Here is a 25,140-nt window from a genome sequence, read left to right on the forward strand (position 1 = left end):
TTTTACGTATTTATTGATAAAAGGACTAACATTTGCTTAACATGTAAATACAGTCTGGGATTAAATTTGTTTCACGCAGGGACATATTTAGTTCGTGAAAAATATGTAAACCTTCATGGTTTGTTATGACACTTGGACAAAAGCTTATCTCTATGATAAATTAGTAGGAAAAAATGGATTATAAAAAGATCTGTTTTTTACTTATAAACGGACCTGCGGCCTTTTACTGTCAACAGTACTATTTTACACTGATAGCAACAATCGCAGGCAAGACACGGAACAACACGTTGTTCCGCGGAACACATAAAGATTGTTATACTATCATGAATATTTCATTTGCGTGCGGTTATTTTCTACTGTCTTACCTTGTCTTGTAAATTCGAATATTTTATTTCGAGGGCGGTTGAAAATACAGCATATATCTGTACAAACTCAGTTTACGTTTTGTTTGTTGTCATATATATGACAATTATATATATGACGGCTGAAGCTTTCAGTAATTATAGTTTCTTTTAAAAAGAAAACACCAAAAATAACACACAACAAATACCTCGAGTGTATTTAATCATTTCGAATTGTCATGTAATATTTGTTAAAGAGGAGTCTTGATATGCATCTAAGTTTGCAAAATGGCCAAGGAGCGCAAATGTTAAATGTTGGTTTACATTTTTTACTTGGTTATAATTGCAGTTCTTACGAGACTCTTTGACTATAAAAAAGAAGATGTGGTATGATTCCAAATGAGACAACTCTCCACGAAAACCAAAATGACAAACACATTAACAACTATAGGTCACCGTACGGCCTTTAACAATGAGCAAAGCCCATATCGCATAGTCAGCTATAAAAGGCACTAAAATAACAATGTAAAACAATTCAAACGAGAAAACTTACGAACTTATTTATGTACAAAAAAGAAAGAAAAACAAAAAGGTACCGCATAAACAACGAAAATCACTGAATAACAGGTCTCTGACTTGAGACAGGCACAATGACATACATACATAATGTGGTTATGCATGCTAGCGGGATCCCAAGCCCCCACATAACCTAACCTAACCTGGGACGCACACATTCGGACAAATTCGCTTTGTCTCTCTTTTCAACATTTCCTGACTTAGAAATTTTTCCCATGAATGTATTGTCTTTGTCATACATTCCATGATAATTACTTAAATTACTTCTTTAAATGTTCAAATATTAACACAAAGTCTTTTCTCAAACAAAACACCTAACATGTATTTACAATAAGATAATAAAGATAAATAAACTTATCTAAATCAATGGTCATTACAAAAGGTGAAACCTTGCGTCATTTCTCTGTGACGAACACCGCGCACCTGCAGGGTATGAAAAATCCAAGAATAGGTAAACAAACATCGCGTCAGAGCGCTAATGGCTGTAATTCAATACATAATATTGCATGAACAAAACACAATCTGTCAGAAATGTGATTATTTTGTAATAACACCGTCAATCATAAGATATTACACATCCCCGGGCCGGGCTAATACATTACATGTATTACAATGATTTTACCCGGAACGAACCTCTGTAGAGTTATATGGTTAAAATAACTAGTTACGTAATGTTGATCAATACGTTTTCGCAATGATTAATCTTTTTATCTTTTGATTTTGTGTATATTGATGTCATAAATGAAATATTTTTAAGATTTATAATTTCTTTATCGATCATAAAATAAATGTGTTTCTTTTAATTTAAAACATTACCGAAGGGTTTATGTTTATTGCTTCGTTGATCAAAATATTCTAAACAATAGAGACCAGAAACATTATAATAATTTACAGTTTATAAATGTTCAGTTTAATGCGAACTAACAAAAACATATTTAGAAATAGAGCACACGAGATTTAAGGATACTTCGTACGTGATTTTAGAAGATCAGAAAACGGGAATAATTAATCAAGCGACATATGTGAATAAACAAAATAAATTTATATACTAGTTTACGTGTTTATGATAATGAAAGAATACATACAAAATTACAATATATGAAGGGAAATATATCGAGTATAACAAAAACGCAAAAAAATAAAAAAAATAAAAATAATAAAAACTAATTATTTAAAGATCTAACAAAAATGTATTATACATGTATGTTTACACTAGGTTATTACATCTATGGATTCATCAAGAATTTCTGTAGTATTAAAGTCACAATTTCTGAAATTTTAAAGCAAAATACATATAAAAACACGCAAAAAATATATTATAAAAACTAAATCCCAAGGAGATTACTTGTTGAGTATTGATTGCAATGTTATGTAAATTAATGCTTTGTGTATTTAGATTAGCCTGGGGACATGCTACGTGAATTGCTATTATGATTCACTGAACCGTGTTTTTTGTTAATTGCTTATTTGATGGACAAAGAATCGTGTATTTCCCGCCGCTGGTATCAAGTTTAATTTGATTGGTTTATAGATCATTCACAGGTGGTTGCGTGTATCAGGAAAGCGCTTCGTGAAATCGATTATATGTATTGAAAGCTGAAAGCGTCGGCAGTACACAGATTGTGTTTGGGGTGAAAGGTGAAAATGGCTTTGGTTTTGAACGCGACAAAGGAGTTTTGCACAGGTAAAATTTTCTGAATTTACTAAAATAAGGATAGATATAGTTTTAAAAATTGCAAAAATATATGGTTTTAAAGGCTTTAAACAAACTGGTTAATTTATAACACAGAAAATGTATGTGTTGCAAATGAAATGTTGCAAAATAGTTGACGGAGTTACATTGTTTACCTGTTGAAAAGCCATGTGACAAAGTTTACTAAACTTTAGACCCTTTGTTTGTACATCACCCGAGTTGAACTTTGATAATGCAAGATTGTTTTTATCATTCATGACTATGAAATACATTGTAAATGAAATACAGATTTACTTTTTAATAAATATTGCCGCAATTTAGCGCCCAAATTCTAATTTCAAACAATTAAACCGCGGTAATTAATCCGCACAATGATGGAAACAATGGCTTTTGTTCCTCTTTGTAATTTAAATTTCCAAACTTATGAGACAAAAGATATTTTAAAACAGACGCTTGTTTATAAAATGACTCATAAGAAAGAAAATAAAAATACAAAAAGTTGCATTGTTTCATGGTTTCACTTATAGTCTTTTGACTTATCGTCGTGTCATATGTTTTCGTATGTCATATGTTTTCGTATCAACCACATTTCGTCGGTTTCGGCTGCATACGCGTACATTGTGGCGTGTTTTTCGGTTTCTATATTTAGAACAACAACACCACTACAACTTGACATATTTAAAACATATTCAACGTCGCTTTTTAAAGAGGTTAGAACAAATTAAATAAAACTGACCTATTTAGCCATTTTTATTTAATGTCAAAAATATGCATCCCTAGAATAGTTGTGGAAAAAAATTCTGAAGGGTTAAAATAAAGTCCAGATATGTTTTTTGCAAGTCAGATACCGGATCTTCAAGACATATGACTGTCATGTGTTTTTTGGGCCGTTTTAATTACAAACCAGCGAGTTAAAATTAGCAGGGTTCTTATATAAAATGGTTGTTCAAAATCTAATTATTCAATATTTCAATGATAATTTTTTTTTATACATCCTTGATTCATAAAGATGAAAACAGTCTTGACTTTTTATATTTAATCCTTAATTTTTAAAACTGCATTTTATTTTAGAAAAAATAATGTATTTTGTACAAACCAGGTGCCAATCTGAAATTAATCAAAATCTTAAAATTTCAGCACACAATTCACCAACCTAAAACTATTTACTAGTAATTTTTATTACTGAAAAGTATTTAATAACTTTTTTTATGATTCAAGCGATCATTAGAACCACGACTTTAGAAAATATTAATTTCCGGATTTTGTAGTCATTTCCTGTCCGTGTACTGATCCAATTTTTATTTCATACGAAAACATATGACGCCGTTTTTTTGACATACAAAAATCGCAAAGTAATCGGAAACAGTAAAAAATCGTAGTAAGCATTGACAAAAAATCTAGATACCTAAAATCAATCTACAGGACATGCTTTTAAAATTTGAGTAAACACCGGAATAAAAACTCAACAGTGAAAACTGTAAGCAGTGAAAATTGTTATTAGTACGAAAACACATTACACGATGATATATTTTGTAATTAAAAAAAGAAAACATGGGGAGCGTACACAATTTTTGCAATATTTACTTTCTATTCATTGTTATACATCATGTCCTTTATTTTGTTTTATTATTTTTGGTTTTCAGGCCTCTACATTATCATTTTGTTTAACTTGTCCCTTCGGACAAGTTGCAAGAAAATCAACTTGTCCGAACTCTTAACTCACTTGTCCGAATTTTTAATTGAAATTCCTCCATATTGATTAAACATGCTATAGGCAATAATAACACTTGTCCTTTGTTTGTACCTAATAAAGATCAATTAAGGATGTCTGCTTGTCATGTTTTGAAATTTTTGTCAGATTTTCGGAATCCTCTAGTTTTATCCATTTGAATGCCTTAAAAAAATTTCCCCATGAACCCCCATTTTTCTTTTTATAAATCTTTTACATGTATAATTATAAGTCATTTGTAAAAGTCTTATAAAATTTTATTTATTTTTTAATAGTATTTGAGAACTTTAACTGGTCAATGATAAAGCTATGAAAAATCAAGAGAGAACATTTTCCCGCCAAAATTCCAATGGCTTATATCTCGAAAACAAGCTCATTGACCCCTATATTTTTTTTGCTTTTTTTATTCCTCAATTTATTCCCTATCAGTACATACTAGTTTTATGAAAAGTTATTTATTTTGAAACTGAGCAGCGAACATCCTTAAGGGAGCATTCTATTATGTTATATGAATACCACATCAAAATTCATTTTATTATTTCAGACTGAAGGCTTATGTGCAAGCTCTCTGACACATTGTCACTATCATGTGTCGATCATTAAGTCATATCTATTTCCATGCCACTAGGTTCTCCTATTCATGGACCTATATTCATTCTGAAGTAGTGGTATGGTTTAAACCAAATAGACCACTTTTGAGTTCATCCGTCACCGGCAAAAAATCGTCAATTATACACGCATTTATGACGTCATTTACCAGATAGAGGGGCTCCCCTTTATCCATGCCCTATTTACGTTCATCAAGCGTCTTAGTGATCGTCTTTGTGCAGGATAAACTAGAAATAATGGTTGCTCTGTAGGTACTTACTGACATTTCCCTAATGACAGCAGTGTTGATTGTCAATTTTGAGAATTCAATTTGCCGAATAATTCGTACAATATAGAATTATAGTTTTCCAACCACCTGCTCAACATTGGAAGGAAGTGACGACGCCCCTAAACTCACAAATGACGATGATAAAGGCGCGTATAATTGATGAGTTTTTTCCGGTGACGGATGAACTTGAAAGTGGTCTAGTCACCTGGCACCTTTTTATAAATAAACGTTGTTAATGTATTGATGGTGCCAAACAAGATTTTACAATTTATTTTGATTTTTACATACATTGATATACATGATATATGATCAGGAAGTACATTAAACATTTTAATAAAAAATCTGACTTTTTAGATTTTATTTAATTTTTACATCTTAACTTATTATTTTAACATATAGATCTTATTAAATAAAACCTTTCTTAATTTAATGTTATGCCTAAAAGCAAAATCAAATGACACAAACTTGGTAAAACTCCATATCATGCATATGGAGGTGCTCCTAATTCAAGGAGGCTTATACTAAGAAGAAACATTAACATTGGGTTACTTCCCCTTACTTATTTCCCCTGGTCAATGGCTGCCAGCATGTACAAATACGTTACATCAGAGACATATTATACAAGTTTCATTACATGTCTCTGGTTCAATCAATCAATATTTATTTCATTTTATATGATCAATAAAACAATCATTCATATTTTTAGGAATGTATAAGTCTTGAATTTGATCTATTTACATCTGACATCGATTTTTTCACTTGTCCCATCGGACAAGTAGTAAGATGAATCTACTTGCCCGACACCTATTTCCACTTGTCCCGGACAATCGGACAAACGGTAATGTCGAGCCCTGGTTTTACTGCCAATTTATAGCATTTTATGTTTAGCTGCAGAACCGTACCTAATAGGTCCTTATGTTATCTTTTGACTATTTGCGGACGAGAATCCGATTTATACTTATAAATTCACTTCTTCATAATGTTTAATATTTTTTTATCATTTTTCTACCCAATCTTTTTAATGTATCTTTAAAGGTACGGCATAATAAATTATTTGCACTACTGAAATTTTTTATATTCACATTTCTATTTACTCCAGATATAGTATAGTTCTAAATCAAGTCTGCAACTCTTGATTAAAATTTGTTTGCATTATTTATCATATGGATTTTTTTGGTAGTTTTATAAATTATGAAAAATTAAAATGAAGTTTACATTTGTACCAACAGGTGTTTAGACATTTGTCCAGACTAGTCATCCCCTCCCCCCCAAAAAAATTAAAAAACTCATATGCTCACCTTACCACATTTTATAGAGATACATGTATTATATATAAAGTCAAGACAGTTTGGGTTCTGGTCAGAACAATGGAAATTTTACACTTCTTTGGAAATTTGAATTCGTGTTTGAACTCAATCACTGAAACCACAAAAATTAGTACCCCAATAACAAAAGAACTTCCATATTGAAGCCATGATTATCTTTATTGCAAAATATTTAAAAAAAAACCCAGTTTTTCATAAACAATGAAATAAGTACTTTATTTGGCCTTTTAAACTTTTTTTTATTCCAACATCACTGACGAGTCACTGTAGATGAAACGTGTGTCAGAGGTTAATACAAAATTTCAATCCTGGTATATATGACGAATTTATGTGTCACAAATTAGTATGCCATGAAGCTGGAAGCAAGCTTGTTTATGTTTGCTCTTCCATGTCGTGCATGTACAACCTGTGAAGTTTCTGTATTTTTCAACAAACAAAAATCCATCAAATGATTCAAAGACCTCTTAACATTTTTTTGAAAAAATCAGTATGTCTATGACCAACCCGTGAGGTCCAACCAAGGGACAATTTTTTGTAAGATTTGACAGTGAAAAAAATTTCAAATTTTGATAAACTATCAATAATCAGATAGGGGACCTACTGAAATAAATGATTTATAAATCACTCATTTAAGGCCCCCCAAAAATATGTCTGTTTACGGTTACCTGACCGACCCTAAGCCATTTTATTTCTGTTGTAAAATGAAAAATAAACTGAATTCGTGTTAAAAGTGAAGATAGTAATGCCTGAACATCCCAATGTTCATAATCAGGCCACACTTAAAAATATTTTGGTTTGCCCAAACTCTACCCAAAGGTTGAGACAGTGGGTAGGTAGGTAGGCATTTTTTATTTTTTTTTCAAAAAAAGAAATTGAGGTATCAGATGTTTATTAGTCTTCATGCTTATTTGATTAAAAAAAACTTCTTAAAATTAGGATAATAAAAGAATTTGAGTAGGCAGCTTTTTTCTGGGTAGGTAGTGTTTGGGCAAACAAACCTATTATTTATTATGGCCCCATGAATATGATAGCTGTTTTAAGGAAATTTGCAACTCTTTTGATGAAATAAACATTTTGCAGCCATTTTTTTCCTATCAATGACGAAGGTTAATAATCCAATCATTAAAATTACGGGTAAACTGAGTCCATGATCAACTCTAACCATGACAAGACGAAAACGCACACTCAAGATCATGTCACAAAAAATAAAATGAAAAAATAAAATAAATGAAAATACCAACCTACCTACCCTATTTTTTTTTAAAGCATGTAACATTAAACAGACATATACTTTTTTTTGGTCTAAGTACAAAACTAAAAAATCTGTCATTTTGTGGTTAACCTAAGCAAGGACGTTATATTAGAAGGAGAGAGGACGAAAGACGATAATTACACATAAAATGTTACCGACTTTTCTGTAAGTGGGTGTTAATTAGTTGAGATCGACCCTGTCACAGAGGGATATTTGTCCTAATTACATACCCGAGTAAGAACGGAAACACCCGAGGTGTCATAAACTGACCTGATATACAGTTATTTAAATGTTAATAAGATTTTTTGTGATATTTTTTATTAAATAATTAAAAATTAAAATTTTATGTTAAAAGTAAACTTATTACCAATAGAAATAAAACGAATATCCGTCTCATTGTCGTCAATGTTAATATCAACAGTCATAACAGAAAGTCACTTTTACGTTGTTCCCGATAAATTTCTCTATGTTTAAATTGTAAATATTCCTTCCGGTCATTACCGGTCACCATAACTAAAGTACTTTGAATATTCTTATATTTTCTATGATTATTACCTGCCAATTCTCATAAGCAGAAATTGACAGGTGAAGCGAAAATCTTTGTTTAAAGCAATGTAGTGTTGAATAAAAATGGCTCACTAACTTTCCTTTAAACCATCATAACTTTGTCATTTGACATTTCTTTCTCTTTTTTCACCGTAGACAGACGATTGATTTTGAAATTGCGCGTCCGATCGTTTTATGTGTCATAAACACCTATACACTGCATTGGTACCAAAAATACACCTGAACTTTAATGACCCAGTCACTGATAACAATCACGTGACACATGCGATTTATCTAATGGTCCTAACTACTCGTGGTAACAGCCCGGTACATCAGAGGGCCATGTCAAGTGGGTGCTAAACATGTCGGTTTCTTTATAATTTTACCATTTTCCTCTGATCGAACTGCTATCCTGGGGATGCTAATTTTGTATCAAGCAGAGTGTTCACTCTCCTTCTAATATAACCTCCTTGACCTAAGTTTCAAACATACAGGTTTAGATTATGTCTAATTGTTAGTATAATTGTAAAAAAATCACTTATTTTATAACCTGGGTTTTGGTGTAATCATTCAGCTATGAATATGATATTTGTTAAATAAATAAAGAAGCTAAATGAAGGCTTTTAATACATGTAATACATGTAATAATAAACTAATTATATTTTTCACAGACTTTTCCCACCAGTTAGAGTATTTTTTTGTAAAATTCAAGGTTTTATTTTACAGATTATGTAATAAATTTTACTATATTTTTTTTGTGATCAAAATTTTACTGTTCCTGGATGTTGAAATTAGTGGGGGTATTTAAAATTATGATACTCACATGACTCAAAAGATTTTTTTTTTAAAGAAAACAAAGTACGATACTAAAACAAGTGATTTTCATGTCATTATCCCAAATTCAGTACAACCCTTGCGAAAATGGTGCAGGATATCACAAGGTATCCCCAGGATATCTCAGGATAATCTTGAGAAAAATCACAGGGCAATCTTGAGATATCCTGATCCTGAGATAGGGTTAAACATGGGACGGTATTGGAACAAGGATATTCCAGGGATATCCAGAGACAGTCCAGACAATAAATATCCTAGTAGAAAATCCTGTGATAATCCTGTGCTCAGGATTCCTCAGGTCCTGGTCTCAGGAAATTATCCTGATGTCAGGATTTACAGATTTGCTTGCATTGAGTAAGCCCTGGGATAATCCTGGTATATCCTGTGAATATCCTGACAATGTCCTTAGTTTGTCAGGATTAGATTTCCTTGCATTTAGTTGGTCCTGGTATATCCTGAGAATATCCTGTGAATATCCTTAGAATGTCCTTACTTCAGGACCAATAAATGTCTTGCATGAATTCTATTTATAAGAAATTACAAAATTTAAGTAAAATCCTTTTTTAATGCACATTTTTCTTCTATTGCAAATATTTTCTTAAATTAGTTTGAATCCATATTCCTTATTTTAAACAAGATCCAGCCATTTCAAAAAGGGGTGTTCCCAATAATAAAAGGGGGTTCAACTATATGTCCCTATTCAAATGTATAAGATTGTCCACAAAAAAAACCCAGAACCCTCCCCTGAATACACAACTGATTAGGTAGGTGTTTGCCCTGGTATCATTTTTAAATGCACATTTTTTTCTATTGCAAATATTTTCTTAAATTATTTTAATCCATATTTACTTATTCTAATCAAGGACAGATCCAGCCATTTCAAAAAGGGGGGTTCAAAACCCATGATAAAGGGGAATCCAGCTATATGTCCCTATCCAAATGCATTGATTATAAAAAAAAAATTAGAACCCTCCCCTGATTATGCCACTGATAAGATAGATGTTTGCCTTGGTACACAGGGGCTTGTTTAGTGACAGGTTTTACTGTCAATGGCGGTCACTATCCTATTTAATGCAAGATATCAACCCCAATTGACTGTTTGAATTACGTTACATGTAGTAAATATCAATTTATTTATTTAAAGCAAGAATTGTAGTTGTATGAAAAATAAGTACAAATGAGTATTTGTATTGGCCATGTTAAATAGCTTATCTCAAAGGCTGTTGAAGTTCAGATTAAAAAAAATGCCTTGTATTTAATGATTATTTAACTATTAAATTAGATTCTAAATAAGCAAACCTGTTGGTCATATTTAATTGCTTAATGCCCATATTGTTATCTTAAATCACCAATAACAAGAATGTGTCCAAAGTACACGGATGCCCCACTCGTGCTATCCTTTTGCATGTTCCATGGACCGTGAAATTGGGTAATAATCTAATTTGGCATTAAAATTAGAAAGATTATACTATAGGGAACATATGTACTAAGTTTCAAGTTGATTGGAATTCAATTTCATCAAAAACTACCTTGACCCAAAACTTTAACCTGAAACTTCCACTTTCATTTTCTATGTTCAGTGGACCGTGAAATTGAAGTCAAAAGTCTTAGAAAGATCATATAATAAGTAACATGTGTACTAAGTTTCAAGTTGATTGGACTTCAGCTTCATCAAAAACTACCTTGATCAAAAACTTTACCCTGAACGAACGGACGCACAGACAGACGAACGAACAGAGCCACAGACCAGAAAACATAATGCCCCTCTACTATCGTAGGTGGGGCATAAAAATGGTACGCCAGTGGAGGATCAAGGAGAGGATTCTGGGGGGGTTGGAAACCACCCTTTTTTAGCAAGATCAATGCATATGAAAGGGTTTATAGTACATAGTTTGAACCCCACCCCTTTTTTAAAATGGCTGGATCTGCACCTGTATCCACCCAATATTAAAACTAGAGTAACTATGCGTCAGATATAATAATATAAAAGGATACAAGTAAAGTTTCTGCTTCTTTCTGTAATATTTTGTTGTCTCTGTTCTTCCAAGTAGAATCGCTGAATAAATGTAACTAAAATCTCCACGGAATCTGTTTAAGTATCAAAACTGGCAGCTCCATTTTGATATTTAATCATTCAATCCCCTAAAAGTATAAAAAAAAATCCACAAAGAATCAATTGTTCTAGATGTTTTAAAGCAATAAAATTCAATTGAAATGTTGTTGCCTGTTTATACACTATATTGGAAGCTGTTAAGGAATCAAATTCATTTCAAAACCCTCCCCCTTTTTATCCCCTGAAGATTAAAAAAACTGGCTACTTATTATTTTCTCAAAAGAACAATTCAAACAATTCAAAAACTATAAATTTTAGGTAACTACCAATAATCATATGTGGAAACAATTATTCATTTTGTTTATATAATTAAAAATAAATTTTCAAATATGCTTTCAGACTTTCTGATGTTGCTTTGCTCAAAGAAACCATAAAAAAATCATAGTTCCTCAACAAATTATATTTTATAATAATATACACATGTCTGTCATGTTAAATTAAATTTGTAATGCACTTATCTGAAATCTTTCTGCCTGGAAATGTCTTTTCCGTGTTTCCATCAGCGTAATCTCCATTTTGGTGACGTATTACCCAAGAGTGCACTTACGCTGACGTTGAGACTGTGACAATCTCGCCCCAGATAATATCGGCCAGAAGTTGATCAGTGCCGTAACGGAAGTATGAAAATAAATCAAGGGTGTCGCGAACAAATATTTATTAATATGCAGTTTTATTAAGTATAATAAAAAAATAATCTTTAGTTTAAACGGCACATGGTGCATGTGAATAAACAAGTGGACTCACTTGGAAGGTATTTTTAGGGCCGAACTGTTCAGTACGATTAAAACCACGAGGTCAAGGTTTGTTTACATTGTACATACGTTGAGAAACGTCTGTCGTCGGGCCTATCTATCATTGATCTCAACAAATGGAAGTTTTTAACGACCTTGACTGGCTATACAGCCCTTGCACGGTCGGACATCATTGATCTGATATTTTTCTAAGTTATTTATATGCCGGACGACAATTAATAGAAAGGCACATATGTGAACTTGGAGAAAATCAGAATTTACATCTTTAGGGAAAGGAAGAGTTAAAAAAAAACTTCTTGCAGCAAACCAGTAACGGCAGTGACAGTCCCACACGCAGTGTTACCAGTTTTAAAACAATAAAATGTACCACCAGTATTGTAAATAAAACCAAACACTTTGCATATATACAGCAATGACTAAATTATGTGTTTTTCAACACTTCCAAAATAGTTCGGAATGTGATTTATTATTGCTGTGTCATTTAAATTATAATCTTAACCTGCTTAGGCTAATAGACCAATGATTACTCTGAAGTAAATTGGCTGTTATGATAGACAAGCTTTGGAGTTTCTCGGACACCCTGCTGTTTTTATTGCAAAAATCTATTACTTTGGAATACTGTCCTCGTTATGCTTCCATGAACAGGAAGAATAGCAGTAACTGTGTAAATAAGTTAACTGTCAAAATATGTTTAATATCTTTAATTAACACCAATAATCTTTGCACTATGCCATTAATAACTTGTGTATTTCAAAAATGTTTGACAAAATAGTTTTAGTTTCTTCCCACTAATGACTATTCTCTAACCCTACACAAATCCTGGCTAAAACACTATTTTCATGTGAATATTTACTTTTTATAACAAACAACAGATAATTTTAATCCCAAAGATTTTCTTTCTTATTTAGTTGAATTTGTGATATAAATTATATTATTTCTTAAGTCTCAATACCAGGAATCATCCAGGACTTTAATTTTTTTTGCATTCAGAAAGAATTTGTAAAGTATCTGAAAGTTGGATGAATGTTGAAGGAAAAGTCCTGACATATCCTGGTCTATATTATATTTATTTTTTAAAGTCTTGAGATATCCTGAGAATTCCCCTAGTTTAAAGCTGCTTGATTTGACATGTTTGAAAGTCCTGACATTTCCTGAAATTCTCCCATGATTTTTTTCCCTAGAAAAAGGGCTAAATGCTTTACAGGATATTTTCAGGATATCCCAGGATAATCTTGAGATATCCTGATTAAAAAAAATGTCAGGATTTATTTCTGCAAGGGTAGGTCATTACCTGACATGACCGGTGTCTAAAATAGGTGATTACTTAAAAAGACAACTCTTACTTCCAACATTTCTGGTCAAAAAGACAACTCTTACTTCCAACATTTCTGGTCAAAAAGACAACTCTTACTTCCAACATTTCTGGTCAAATGTTACTTGAATCAGTGATTTAAAAATCACTCATTTAAATAAGTCTCCAGACTGATACAAACTTAAATGTATATTCAAAAAGTATATATATATAATGTTTTGATTTTATCCTTGATGGTCAACAGTTAGAATTTTTCAGAGATGTTTGCTTTATACATCCATCAGCTTATTCAATGTTTAACAAAACATGCTCTAAATGTTTTATCTCTGACTCGTTACACCCTATTTGCTCAAGAAATAGAGAAAAATTGGCCAAACATAAAAAAGAGAATAATTTGTAACTAAAATTTTAAGAAAATTGAAAAAAAAAGAATTAAGATGTGCTCTAAATGTTTTATCTCTGACTCGTTACACTCTATTTGCTTAAGAAATAGAGAAAAATTGGCCAAACATAAAAAAGAGAATAATTTGTAACTAAAATTTTAAGAAAATTGAAAAAAAAAGAATTAAGATGTGCTCTAAATGTTTTATCTCTGACTCGTTACACCCTATTTGCTCAAGAAATAGAGAAAAATTGGCCAAACATAAACATGATAAAAATAGAGAATAATTTGTAACTAAAATTTTAAGAAAATTGAAAAAAAGAATAAAGATTTAAAAATAGAAACAAAAAAAATGGCCTTTTAACAAATAGAAAGAATACATTAATAAAGACCCCATTCAAACCCTATAATATTTCCTTGTCAAAAAAGAATACAATTTATTATTGTAACCATCATAACCATGGTAAGAATAGACAATAAATACTATTTTTGCTTATTTATACTTTGTTTATTTTATAAAATTTGTGGTGAAATTGTCAAACATTCAGTTAAAAACTTGGAAATTGCAAAAGTTTTTACATTTATGTTTTGAAATTCTACTTTTTTTTTGTAGCAAAATACTTGAAACTTTCATAATTGTTTTGCCTGACACATGTGACATAAACATGATAAAATCAAAACCTAAAATTAATAAAAATATGTATACTGCAATCAGTCTGTTTGCTAGAAAGTAGTTATGGCCATTTTATGAACATTGACAGATAAAGTTAGTTAGATTATGCCAAAAAAAAATATGTCTTTTTACGTTTATGCGACCGACCCTATTTTGAGCTCTGACCCTAAGCCATTTTATTTCCCTCATAAAGTGGAAAATAAACTGAACTCGTGTTAAAAGTGAAGATAGTGTTGCCTGATACATCCCAATGTTAATCATGAATATGAAGGCTGTTTTAAGGAAATTCGCAACTCGTGTGATGAAATAAATATTTTTTTTCCTATCCATAACAAAGGGAAATAATCCAATCATTACAAATACGGGTAAACTGCGATTTTGTCATTTTGAATTTTAAAGGCAATTTTGATATATAAATTTGCAATATTGAGAAAAATCCTCTTTAATTCATATAAAAAAATTCAAAATGTGAGTAGATTATTGTGGCTATAACTTTGTTATAATGAAAACATCACAATAATTTCTGAATTTACAGTAATCTAACTTAAAGTTATCACACTTTATGTCCATAGTTATGTATGTGTTCTTTTTATTTAACAAAATTTAATGATGTTATTTTGGTTTTACAGACAGAAATAACCCAGACAGTGGAGGTACAGACAATAGAGAATCATTTTTGCAGCAGGACTCAGTCCCAGACAGGGAACCAGGTATGTCTATAGTATTCCACAACAATATTTATTTACAGTCCTTAGATGTGCATAGTCTGTTCTTCCGTCTGTCTGTCCTGCTTCAGTTAAAAGTTTTTGGTAAAGTTATTTTTAGATGGTGACCAATCAGCTTGAAACTTGGTACACACGTTCCCTACGATATGATCTTGCTATTTTAAAGCCAAACTAAGAGTTTTTACCCCAATTTCACGATCAACTGAACATAGAAAATGAACATACGCATAGAAGATAATGTTATAGGGGCCATGTAATATGGACACATTCTTGTTTTATCAAGTGCTTTTCTCTTCATTATCATGATTATAAGATATGTGCAGAATCCATAAAAAATAAATCTAATTACTCTACAACTTCATATGAACTTAAAGAGGTAATTAATAACTTTTTCAGAAGTTTCATTGGTTGTATGTATCCATGGTTTCCCTGTATTTTAAATAAGTGATCTATATTCAAACTTGTGAGGTTTTAATTAAAAGAGAAAAAGGTTTTCGTGTTTGAAGACATCATCAATAGACACATGAGACAGGAAACTCGCATTGAAATTCTGCGTAAAATAATTTAAAATAATTGAACGATTGATTTCTAGGAGTTGCCATCCATTTATAGAAATTACAAAAACCAATGTGCAATTGACCTATTTTATTGTTTTATTTTTCAGGAACTTACAAATGCAGTTTTTGTTCAAGTAACTTTTCGTCATTATATCACCTACAGTGCCATCATGTATACAAACACTCGTCAATAATGAGTCATGGTAACCATGGCAACAAAGTGCATAATACTCAACTAGACTCACAACCTTTAGACTTAAAAATGGCAGCATTCAATTCTCAAAGAGTGAGTTATGACTCTTCACATGTCATGGAAAAGCCTGTTGTATCCGAATCCGGTGCCTTAGATCTTTCGACTGTCAGAAGCAGAGTGGTTCCTGAACCGAAGCCAGAATATAATCAAGTTTCGTCAAGCGTCAATAACGATGTTGTTGACTCTGATAATGAAGATAGTGATAAGTTAGTTATAGATACACAACATGAAAATACTCCGGAAAATGAATCTGATGAAGTATCTGGAACCAGCCAATCAAATCCTCCGCTGTCTCATTACACTAAAAATGGAAAGCAAAACTCATACAATGGCTCTTACAATACAGCACATGATAAACATGAAACACAACATTCATCAATCCGTCCAGAAACTGACATTAGAACTTATGATAAAGTTCCTTCCATTGAAAGGCAGCCATTAGACTACAGGTCTAAGTCCCCACAAAGAAATAATACTCATTTTCCTGAACTTACTAAACCAGGTGACACTAGTGGTTATCCTCCGTATTATAATCCACCGATGGATAATCAATCCTTATTGAACATGATTCCACCAATGCCGAACATGGGAATGATGGGAAATTTTCAAATGCCATTCGGATTCTCACCTTATATGATGATGCCACCAAATTCTTTTATGCCACCTGCCACTATTGGTGGTATGTCTGAAGGAAGATTTCAACTACCCATTGACTCCTTCCCGAATTCCATGAATCCTACCATGCCTTACAACCCTAACTTAAACTTACAACCCAGTAAAGCGGGACCAGTAAGGAGAAATTCTGGAAGTAAGTCTAAATCAACATCCAGAAACACTGATATTACTAGTAAACAAAAGGATGTTGTTGAAATCTACGAATGTAAAACATGTAGCAGAAAGTTCTCACAAGTTGGAAACTTCCACAACCATATGAAAACTCACGAGTCTAAAATATGCTCATGTGGAATTTGTGAAAAGGAATTTAGTGATAGCTACGAACTTCAGAGACACATGAGAAATACACATACAGGAAGTATGCCGTATAAATGTGAGCAGTGTGATCGTGAATTTAGTCAATATAATAATTTACGTCGTCATCTTCGTGTTCATAATGGTAAAAATTACAAGTGTCATCTGTGTGGTCGCACATTCAATGAAGTGTTTTATCTAGAGATGCACATGGGCTCACATACCGGTGAGAGGACATACAAATGTGGTGTGTGTAACGCTGCATTCAGTGACAACGCAGAATTACAAAAACACGTTAAAACACATAGTGCTGAGGAATTACACACCTGTGATGTGTGTGGAAAGTCGTTCAGTAAAGCGTGCGTGTTACGTCAACATAAGAAGATGCACAGCGGAATTCGTCCATTCAAATGTGATGTTTGCGACAAGTCTTTTATACATCGTCATCATTTAACTATTCATTCTCGTATGCACAGTACAAACAAGCCGTACATTTGTAAGATATGCAAGAAGGAATTTGCTCAGACAAGTCATTTATACAAACATATTCGTCAACACACAGAGCAACCTGGAGTGACTGAAGCAATGATCCACGAATCGTTAGCGCCAATACTAGATAAATTAAAACAATCTGGTGAGTCTCCGATATCATCACCATCCATTGATTCTAGTGACGAGAAAATATCAGATGTTGTTAACAACAATGTCAAACAAGAAAAAGACTCAAATGAGGAAAGTCATTCAGGGGAAGTAACTGTCCAAAATGAAATGAAATTATCTGAAAGCTCAAAGCCGGAGGAAGCAGGTGAAGAAGCGGAGGATGTGTCAGAAAACGAATCTGAACTTTCAAATTCTGTAAGGGAAAAGACACTAAAACATGTGAAAGAAACATCGGTTAACAACGAGCAGAGGGATATTAAATCCATTGAAGTTGAATCTTGTGAACAGAAAATCAATCGGCCTCTACAATCACTGCAAGCCACACGTACAGATGTCACCGAAATCATGAAACATAGTCTTAAAGAAGTTGAAAATCTATTTCACCAACACAGACAGAACACAGAAGGGGGAAATACTCATGATGATTTAAATGACAAGAAGTTGGAAACTTATGAATCAGATGATAATGCATCAGACAAAACAAGTGTCTCGTTAGCCTCAAGCTTATCAGAGAGGATATATCTCAATAGTCCTAACTCTGGCATACCCTATGATGAACAATGTTTAAAGGAGAGTTCTTTACCCAGAATTCCAGATTATGGTTCCCAGTATTATGAAAACAGCTCTGTGAACCAAGACCACAATGAAAAGGAAAAACTTAATACCAGTTACCATGGTGACAAAGTACAAGATAAGTGTAATGACACTGACAGATATTCTCCCATAAGTCAGTCTGGTGACTCATTGAGTGAAAGTGACTTCCGATCTAGGAGTGACTCTGCCTCTGAAAATCTTGTGCCGAACTATAAGCCAACATCTTCACCATTATCACCGAGAATAGTATCAGCATCAGCATTATCACCTAGAATAGTATCTTCTGAAAATATACTGAAGGAGCAACTCATTCCTAAAGATAACTGTCTTGTAGAAGAGGCAAAGGTGGAAATTGTGATGCCACCAAAGAAAAGGAAACGAAATGCATCCCGACAGAAAAAGAAATCTCAAGATACTGTGGACATGATAGAAGAACAGTCAGCTGACCAATCAAAATATCCTCAGATGATTCAACCAATGGCAGCAGAGGCTCAACAAATGTACTTTCTTCAGCTGCAGCAAATGCAGATGGCGCTAGCAGCAAATGTCATGGCTGCACAAGGAATGATGATGCATAGTGAACAGATGAAAAACCAAAGAGGTATTCCAAATGGATACCTATATAATTCAGATACAAATGATCTGCCTTTAGCTAGACAGACTCCGTCAGGAACTCCATTGAAAACTAGTCTTCCATTTCCATTTAACATTACCAAAGACAGTGGGCCTCTTGATTACCCAAGAGGAAGCCCAATTCAAAATGGCAGCATAATTAATCATTCCATTGCAAAAGCCGGTTATTCATAATTTATTTTTTTACGTCATTGTTTACATTTTAAAATGTTGAATGTTGCCTTTTTGGTGTTTTTGCCAATATAATCTTGAGTATTGAATATAACTTTTTCAAATGTAGAATGTTATTGTTATAATTAGAATTTCTGGATTTTTTTGATGCATGACATGTAAGTAATTTAATTTGTATTCACATTCAGAGGCATGTTTCAAAATACTGAGAAGAACAGCAGTTGGCTGCGCAAGTGTATTTTTTAATATTTAAAAAGGGGTTTAAAGTTTTTGTCTTCATTTTTTTTTAAAATGCAGTTAAATAAACAAAAATATGATCAGTATAGAAATTTTTGGTAAAAACTAAATGGAAAAACCTGTATTACAGGGAGACAAACATGAAAAATTGGCAATTTTGGAAAAATATTTAAAGATGGTTATAATCAAGAAAATTACTAATATCATTTATTTACCAAATATCTGAATTAAGTTACATTCCAGACTGATTATTTTTGTATTGGGAGTTTTCTTGGTCCTAAATATAAAACTGTCTTCTTTTCTCAGATTGTAGGAAATTTAATAAAATTAAATTGGCTTCAAATAGAAAATGTCCATTAAAGATATTTAACATGGTATGTTAAGATTAGATTGTAAATAAATGTAAATATTAATCCTGTATACTTTTTGCAAAGAAAAACAACAGCAGCAAAATAGTTTCATAAAAACTTTCTTTTTTAAGGGGAGATAATTTTGAAAATATACCAAAGATAGATAATCCAATACAAATTATATTTAGGTGAAATACTTCAACCATTCAAAAAAGAAAAGTTTTGTAGAGTTTAGAAGATTTAGGCCATGAACAAATACTTTTGTTTCTGTTAACATATATGATACTGTAAAAAAATATGGAATCTAATTCTTTTCAAATTTTACATAGTTCAATCTGACTTTAAATGGCTAACGATCTTAGACTAGGAACTTACAATTGAATTCCAGTTAGTTTGGTTAGAAGAATTATATGTATTTTGTTAGGACTTGGTGTGTCCAAACATTTTTGTAAAGTATTGCCATATTAGACTGTGCCATATACAATTGAAGTTCTAAAGAATATTACATGTGTTCAAATTTATTTGCTCAAATTTATTGATTACTATTCATGACTGTCCATTGAATTTGCTCAAGTTTTCATTGTATTTAAATGAGTGTTATTTTTTTACAGTTGTACATGTAGCCAAAAATCAAATGTAATTCATGTTATACATGTTATAGGTAGCATTTAAATGATTGTTAATTTTGCATTGAAAATTGTGTTCATAACCTTATAATCCAGAGTTAAAACTATGCATTTTTTATTTATTTTTACAAGAATCACTCATAAAATAGTTTTCATTGAAATTCATCTCATCATTAATATGATTAATATCATAAAGTATATATATTTTTGAGAAAAGCATTTTAGTCAGTCATTTAGTTAAAGGAAAGTAGGTGATGTAGGTTACATACAGAAATCTGATATATTTTGTCAGGTGTTTATTTCATGTATGCACATTTTCTTATATGTATGAAGAATTATTTGTTTTCTTAGAAATTAAGTGATGTCGTGCAGTATTTTGCCATTTATGTATCAAGAAATAATGACAGCAATATAAAGAAATATGAAGTTAAATGTGGTGTTAAACACCAAAAACAAATATGAAACGAATACAATATCTCAATGAAAACAGTTTCATGGTAAGGGTAGCTTAGTTTGTTTGCTGCACAGCTGAATAATAAAATTGAAAAGTTAATCCTTTCAAAGAGATTCTCTAGTACTGTAGTAGAAAAAGAATTTACATTTTGCATTTTAACCAAGAAAAGACAGAAGAATAGAATTGAAAATAAAAAATAAAACATCATTCATAAAAAATATCCAAATTTTGTCAGTGCATTCTCATGATAAGTTGTCATAATTGTCAAGGACAAATACATGTCTCATTGTTTTATATTTGTATGTCTTTCAAGAAATTTGTTCATTCCACTGAGGTAACGGAACCACTAGTTTAGAAAGTTAGTGTCTGTGTGTTTGTCCTGATGTACATGATTGTGTAATTGTCAAGTTGAACTTTTGTGTGTTTTGCAAGTTGTAAATAAGCAGTTTATTTGTATTTATTTTCATGTGAGGCAATTATATGGTTTATTTACCAAGTTTATAAGAATGGTTTGAAAATTCCTTTTTAGTTTAGCTTATAAATCAGGGTTTTGGTATGTTATTACATATCATTTGCTATGTTTTGCATAAAAAAAGATGCACCTTGACATTACCTTATATTAATTTTTCTTTTTCTCTAATAACTGAGGGGGATAGGACCTTTATCGGGTGTTTTTAAGCTCAGGATTGCGGGATTGACCCTTTCAGGATCCGGGGAATTCCTTTTTTTTGGATTTCGTATTTTTAAGCCCAGAATTTCGGATTTTGTGTTTTAAAACCCGGGATTTCAGGATCAGGACCCCTCCTATCCCCCCTCTATTATAACAAAGGCCCTGGAAGTTAATGAAACAACAATCAGTCAATTGACTATAAAATTTAATTTGGATTTTAAATCTATGTTAACAGATAATTTTATGACATTTATGTTTTTTCACATGCACAGAATCTGAGAAACTCGTTTACCAAAATGGTGATTTTTGTCTTTTTAGACTTTAAACAATCAATAATTATAGAACTAACAATTTGAATTTTCTATCTGACATTTAGACCTTGAGATTTGTCTTTTACTGGTTTGGTATGCATTTGCTGGTTGAGTCAACATTCTTAAAAAAAATGTGTCTTATAAAGGGAATTAACTCTTAGGTGTGTTCATGACTTCTGGAGTCGGAACATCTATCTGGACGCATCATTTTAAAACTGGTGAGTTCAGAGAGGTTATTTTTTTTTATTGTTGAAATTTGTGGTCTTGCCTTTAAAATTCCAAATGATGTAGTCTTGTCAGATATGGTACTGAATCAAACTGTATTGTACAATAGATGTATATATGATTGTGTGTGGAAGTTTATAGAGATAGGAGGGTAAATTGGGGTGTGATTGGAACACTCATTTTGTGCTGTTATCATGGTGGTATGAAATACACATATTTTGTTTTGAAGATATAGGTAAATATGTAATTTTGTTGATAAAGAAATTCGATATAATACTTTCAAAATCTGTCTAATAAAGTTCAGGATAAGAAAAAATAAACAACTACAAACATGACAAATGAGGGGGGATAGGACCTCTATATGGACTCCGGGATCAGGTGTTTTTAAGCTCAGGATTTCGGAATCAGGACCCCTCCTATCCCCCCTCACAAATATAATCCAACTCAGAGGCGTTATCTTATAATTTGACACATTTATAATCATCAAGGGGAGATAACAAAATATTATCTTATTATCTTAATTCTGAGATATATATGTTTATCTTTTTAATATTGATAAATAGGTTTTTGGCATTGTAACCATACCAACAGAGTTACATATTGTTTTACTTGTAGACTATTTTACACTGTTTTGAATAGTGGTATGTTGTACTCATTTTTCATAAATCATCATTACTATAAAGTTTTCATTCATTACAAAATGATTCATAAATGTTATTCTTGAAATAATATTGGCTCTTGCAAACGAGTTTATAAATGCCAGCTCATTTACATGGTTTTTTTAATCTAAATTTATATATTTTTTTTAATCTGTAAAAGTGGATAAATTGAGACTTGCAATGTCAGCATGAATGATTCAAATTTATTTAAAGTCTTTTCTTTAATTTTTTTTTCATTTTTCAGTTTTCATACTTTTTAACATGTGGAATACTCAAGTAAAATCATGCAGATGACTAGAAATATAAAACGCAAAAATAACCCAAAAGAGACCTTTTCTTTTTTCTTTTTCAATTTTCATTTTTGTTAACATGTTGAATAAAAGAAACCATTTTCATTTCTTTTCAATTTTCATAATTCATGATTAATTATAAATATAAAGAAGTTGTTAAAATTATTTCATACTCAGTTCAATCATGTTCTATATCTCCCTCCGTTTGAAGGAGCACCACCATGGGTTATGGTGTAAAAAAGGGAGACATTTAACACTAAAGTGCCTTTATTAAAATACCAAATGTTGTCAACCAAAATTTAACTGCTAAGCTTTTTGCTGCAGTGGTGCAATACATATCAATAAAACGTTTTGTTGATTCAATTTGTTGTTCAGAATTTATAAGCCATAATATATGAAAATGAATTAAAAGAGATGTTTCTGTTGCATCATAGACAACAACCCAGCAACACAATGAAACCAAGACATTTACAAGTCAACATATGTAAACCTGAGTGACATCGAAATCCATAGAGCTGAAAGTACCATCATGACCAGTTATAGTACTGTAAATCAACTCATTTCCAGGATTGATATATTTTCAAGAATAGAAAAAATTGAAATGTTCCTTTAAAAACTCATGTGACATCACATACACAGTATTTCAATATTGATAGAAAAACAAAAAAGATGTAGTATGATTGCAAATGAGTCAATATTTTATCAGAGACCAAATGATTTAGAAGTGAATAGGTCATAGTAAGGCCTTCAACAATGAGCAAAACCAATATTGAATTGCCAAATATAAAAGGATTGACATGACAAATGTAAAACTGTTCAAATAGGTTCCTTGTGATTCATTTCTGCCAAATGTTTCAATGCAAATTTAACATGCATATTAAAGACATCTTCATGGAAAATGAATGTTGGTTGTCATTGCACATAAAAGTTGTATAAAAAGTATTTACTAACTTCACCTATCAATGCCTTAGTGGTTTTCTGGTAGAATACTCACATTCAGTGTTGAAGGTCATTGATTAGGTCCTCTCTTAGGTCTTGCAAAAAAAGTAAACTAGAGTGCACAAGCTAAAATGTCATTCCTTCTTTACATTGATGGTCCTAAATATAAAGGTTTACTACAACGATCACATTAACTTAACATGATCAAAGAAAAGTATGTCAAGGTCAGGTAACCATACTGGAAATACATGAACATGTACACCTTACAATCATTCCATACACTTAATATACTTTAAATATAGCTGACCTATTGTTTATCTATAAAGAAACCAACTAATCCATTAAGCACTGTCTTGGTAGTCTGAATATTGTTTCTGGGTAGAATGTCCTCCTGCAGACTGGTTCATTGATTTGTTAAGTATAAAGATAAGTCAGTGTTGTGGTTATTTCTTCCATGAAATTTTAGTTAATGAAGTCCTATTCAGAACTAGGGAACAAACATTTGCTTTTCTTACTTTGAAAGTGAATAATTTTGTCCAGTTATTACTCAAAACAAACAACTTTGCAAAAGACCAGATAAGAAAATGAATATTTTGCTACACTTAATGCAGGAAACAAATGTGTACAACAGTGAACAAAAATTGTCTTTTAGGATAACCACAGAAATATAAGCATGTGTAGCAAGCAAAAAAAGAAAATAAATGCTTAATCTGGAAAATAATTCTGCCCCCTCCCAACAAGAATATCAAATGGCTATCTCTATAATACTTGTATCTAGTTTTTGCTAATTTTGTGACAAACATTCAACAATCATGAGTTCTATAGAATATTTTGGAACCTTGAGGGTACATGGTGACTGAATCTTGCTAACAGTTAAAAAAGAGGTAAAAATTTGATTGGTGAACTTTCAGTGATGTTTTTTTCCTATATTTCTTAAGTAAAGGACAAGTTAAACTTACTCATATAAAAAAGAAGATGTGGTATGATTGCCAATGAGACAACTATCCCCAAAAGAACAAAATGACACAAACATTAACAACTATAGGTCACCGTACAGCCTTCAAAAATGAGCAAAACCCATGCCAATTATTTTTGATAAAGATAATTCTGCACAATTTTTTGAAAAATACCAGTTTAACAAAGACTAATAGAGGAACATCAATAGTGGTATTACAGTGACAGATCCAGAATTTTTCATAAATGGGGGCCTACTGACTGCCTAAAAGGGGGCCCGCTCCAGTCATGCTTTAGTGATTCCCTATATAAGCAACCAAATATTTTCCCTAAAAGGCCCACCCCCTAAATCCGCCTCTGTATTACACCTGCATAGAAACAGGGAATTCATCAAAATACAGGTTGAACTGTATTATGGTGGATTCAAGTTTGAAGCTTATGGTGAATAAGTCTATCAA

At 31.7% G+C, this 25,140-nt stretch overlaps 1 protein-coding gene across 1 annotated transcript; it reads left to right on the forward strand.

The window, feature by feature from the left end:
• The first annotated feature begins 2,371 nt into the window (after positions 1–2,371).
• Positions 2,372–23,152, forward strand: LOC134718641 (RE1-silencing transcription factor-like). The gene is made up of 3 exons (XM_063581289.1): positions 2,372–2,601; positions 15,035–15,115; positions 15,795–23,152. Exons 1-3 carry the CDS (start codon positions 2,562–2,564, stop codon positions 18,968–18,970), a joined length of 3,297 nt encoding a protein of 1,098 aa, XP_063437359.1. The 5' UTR covers positions 2,372–2,561; the 3' UTR covers positions 18,971–23,152.
• Positions 23,153–25,140: the final 1,988 nt, after the last annotated feature.

Source organism: Mytilus trossulus, chromosome 5, assembly GCF_036588685.1.
Source record: "Mytilus trossulus isolate FHL-02 chromosome 5, PNRI_Mtr1.1.1.hap1, whole genome shotgun sequence".
Taxonomy (NCBI): Eukaryota; Metazoa; Mollusca; class Bivalvia; order Mytilida; family Mytilidae; genus Mytilus; species Mytilus trossulus.

Bases quoted from the DNA above. Each gene is read 5' to 3' on its own strand.
- LOC134718641 (XM_063581289.1), top strand. From the start codon at position 2,562: ATGGCTTTGGTTTTGAACGCGACAAAGGAGTTTTGCACAG. The intron at 2,602-15,034 runs GTAAAATTTTCT...TTGGTTTTACAG, and splicing joins GACAAAGGAGTTTTGCACAG to ACAGAAATAACCCAGACAGT. The intron at 15,116-15,794 runs GTATGTCTATAG...TTTATTTTTCAG, and splicing joins AGTCCCAGACAGGGAACCAG to GAACTTACAAATGCAGTTTT.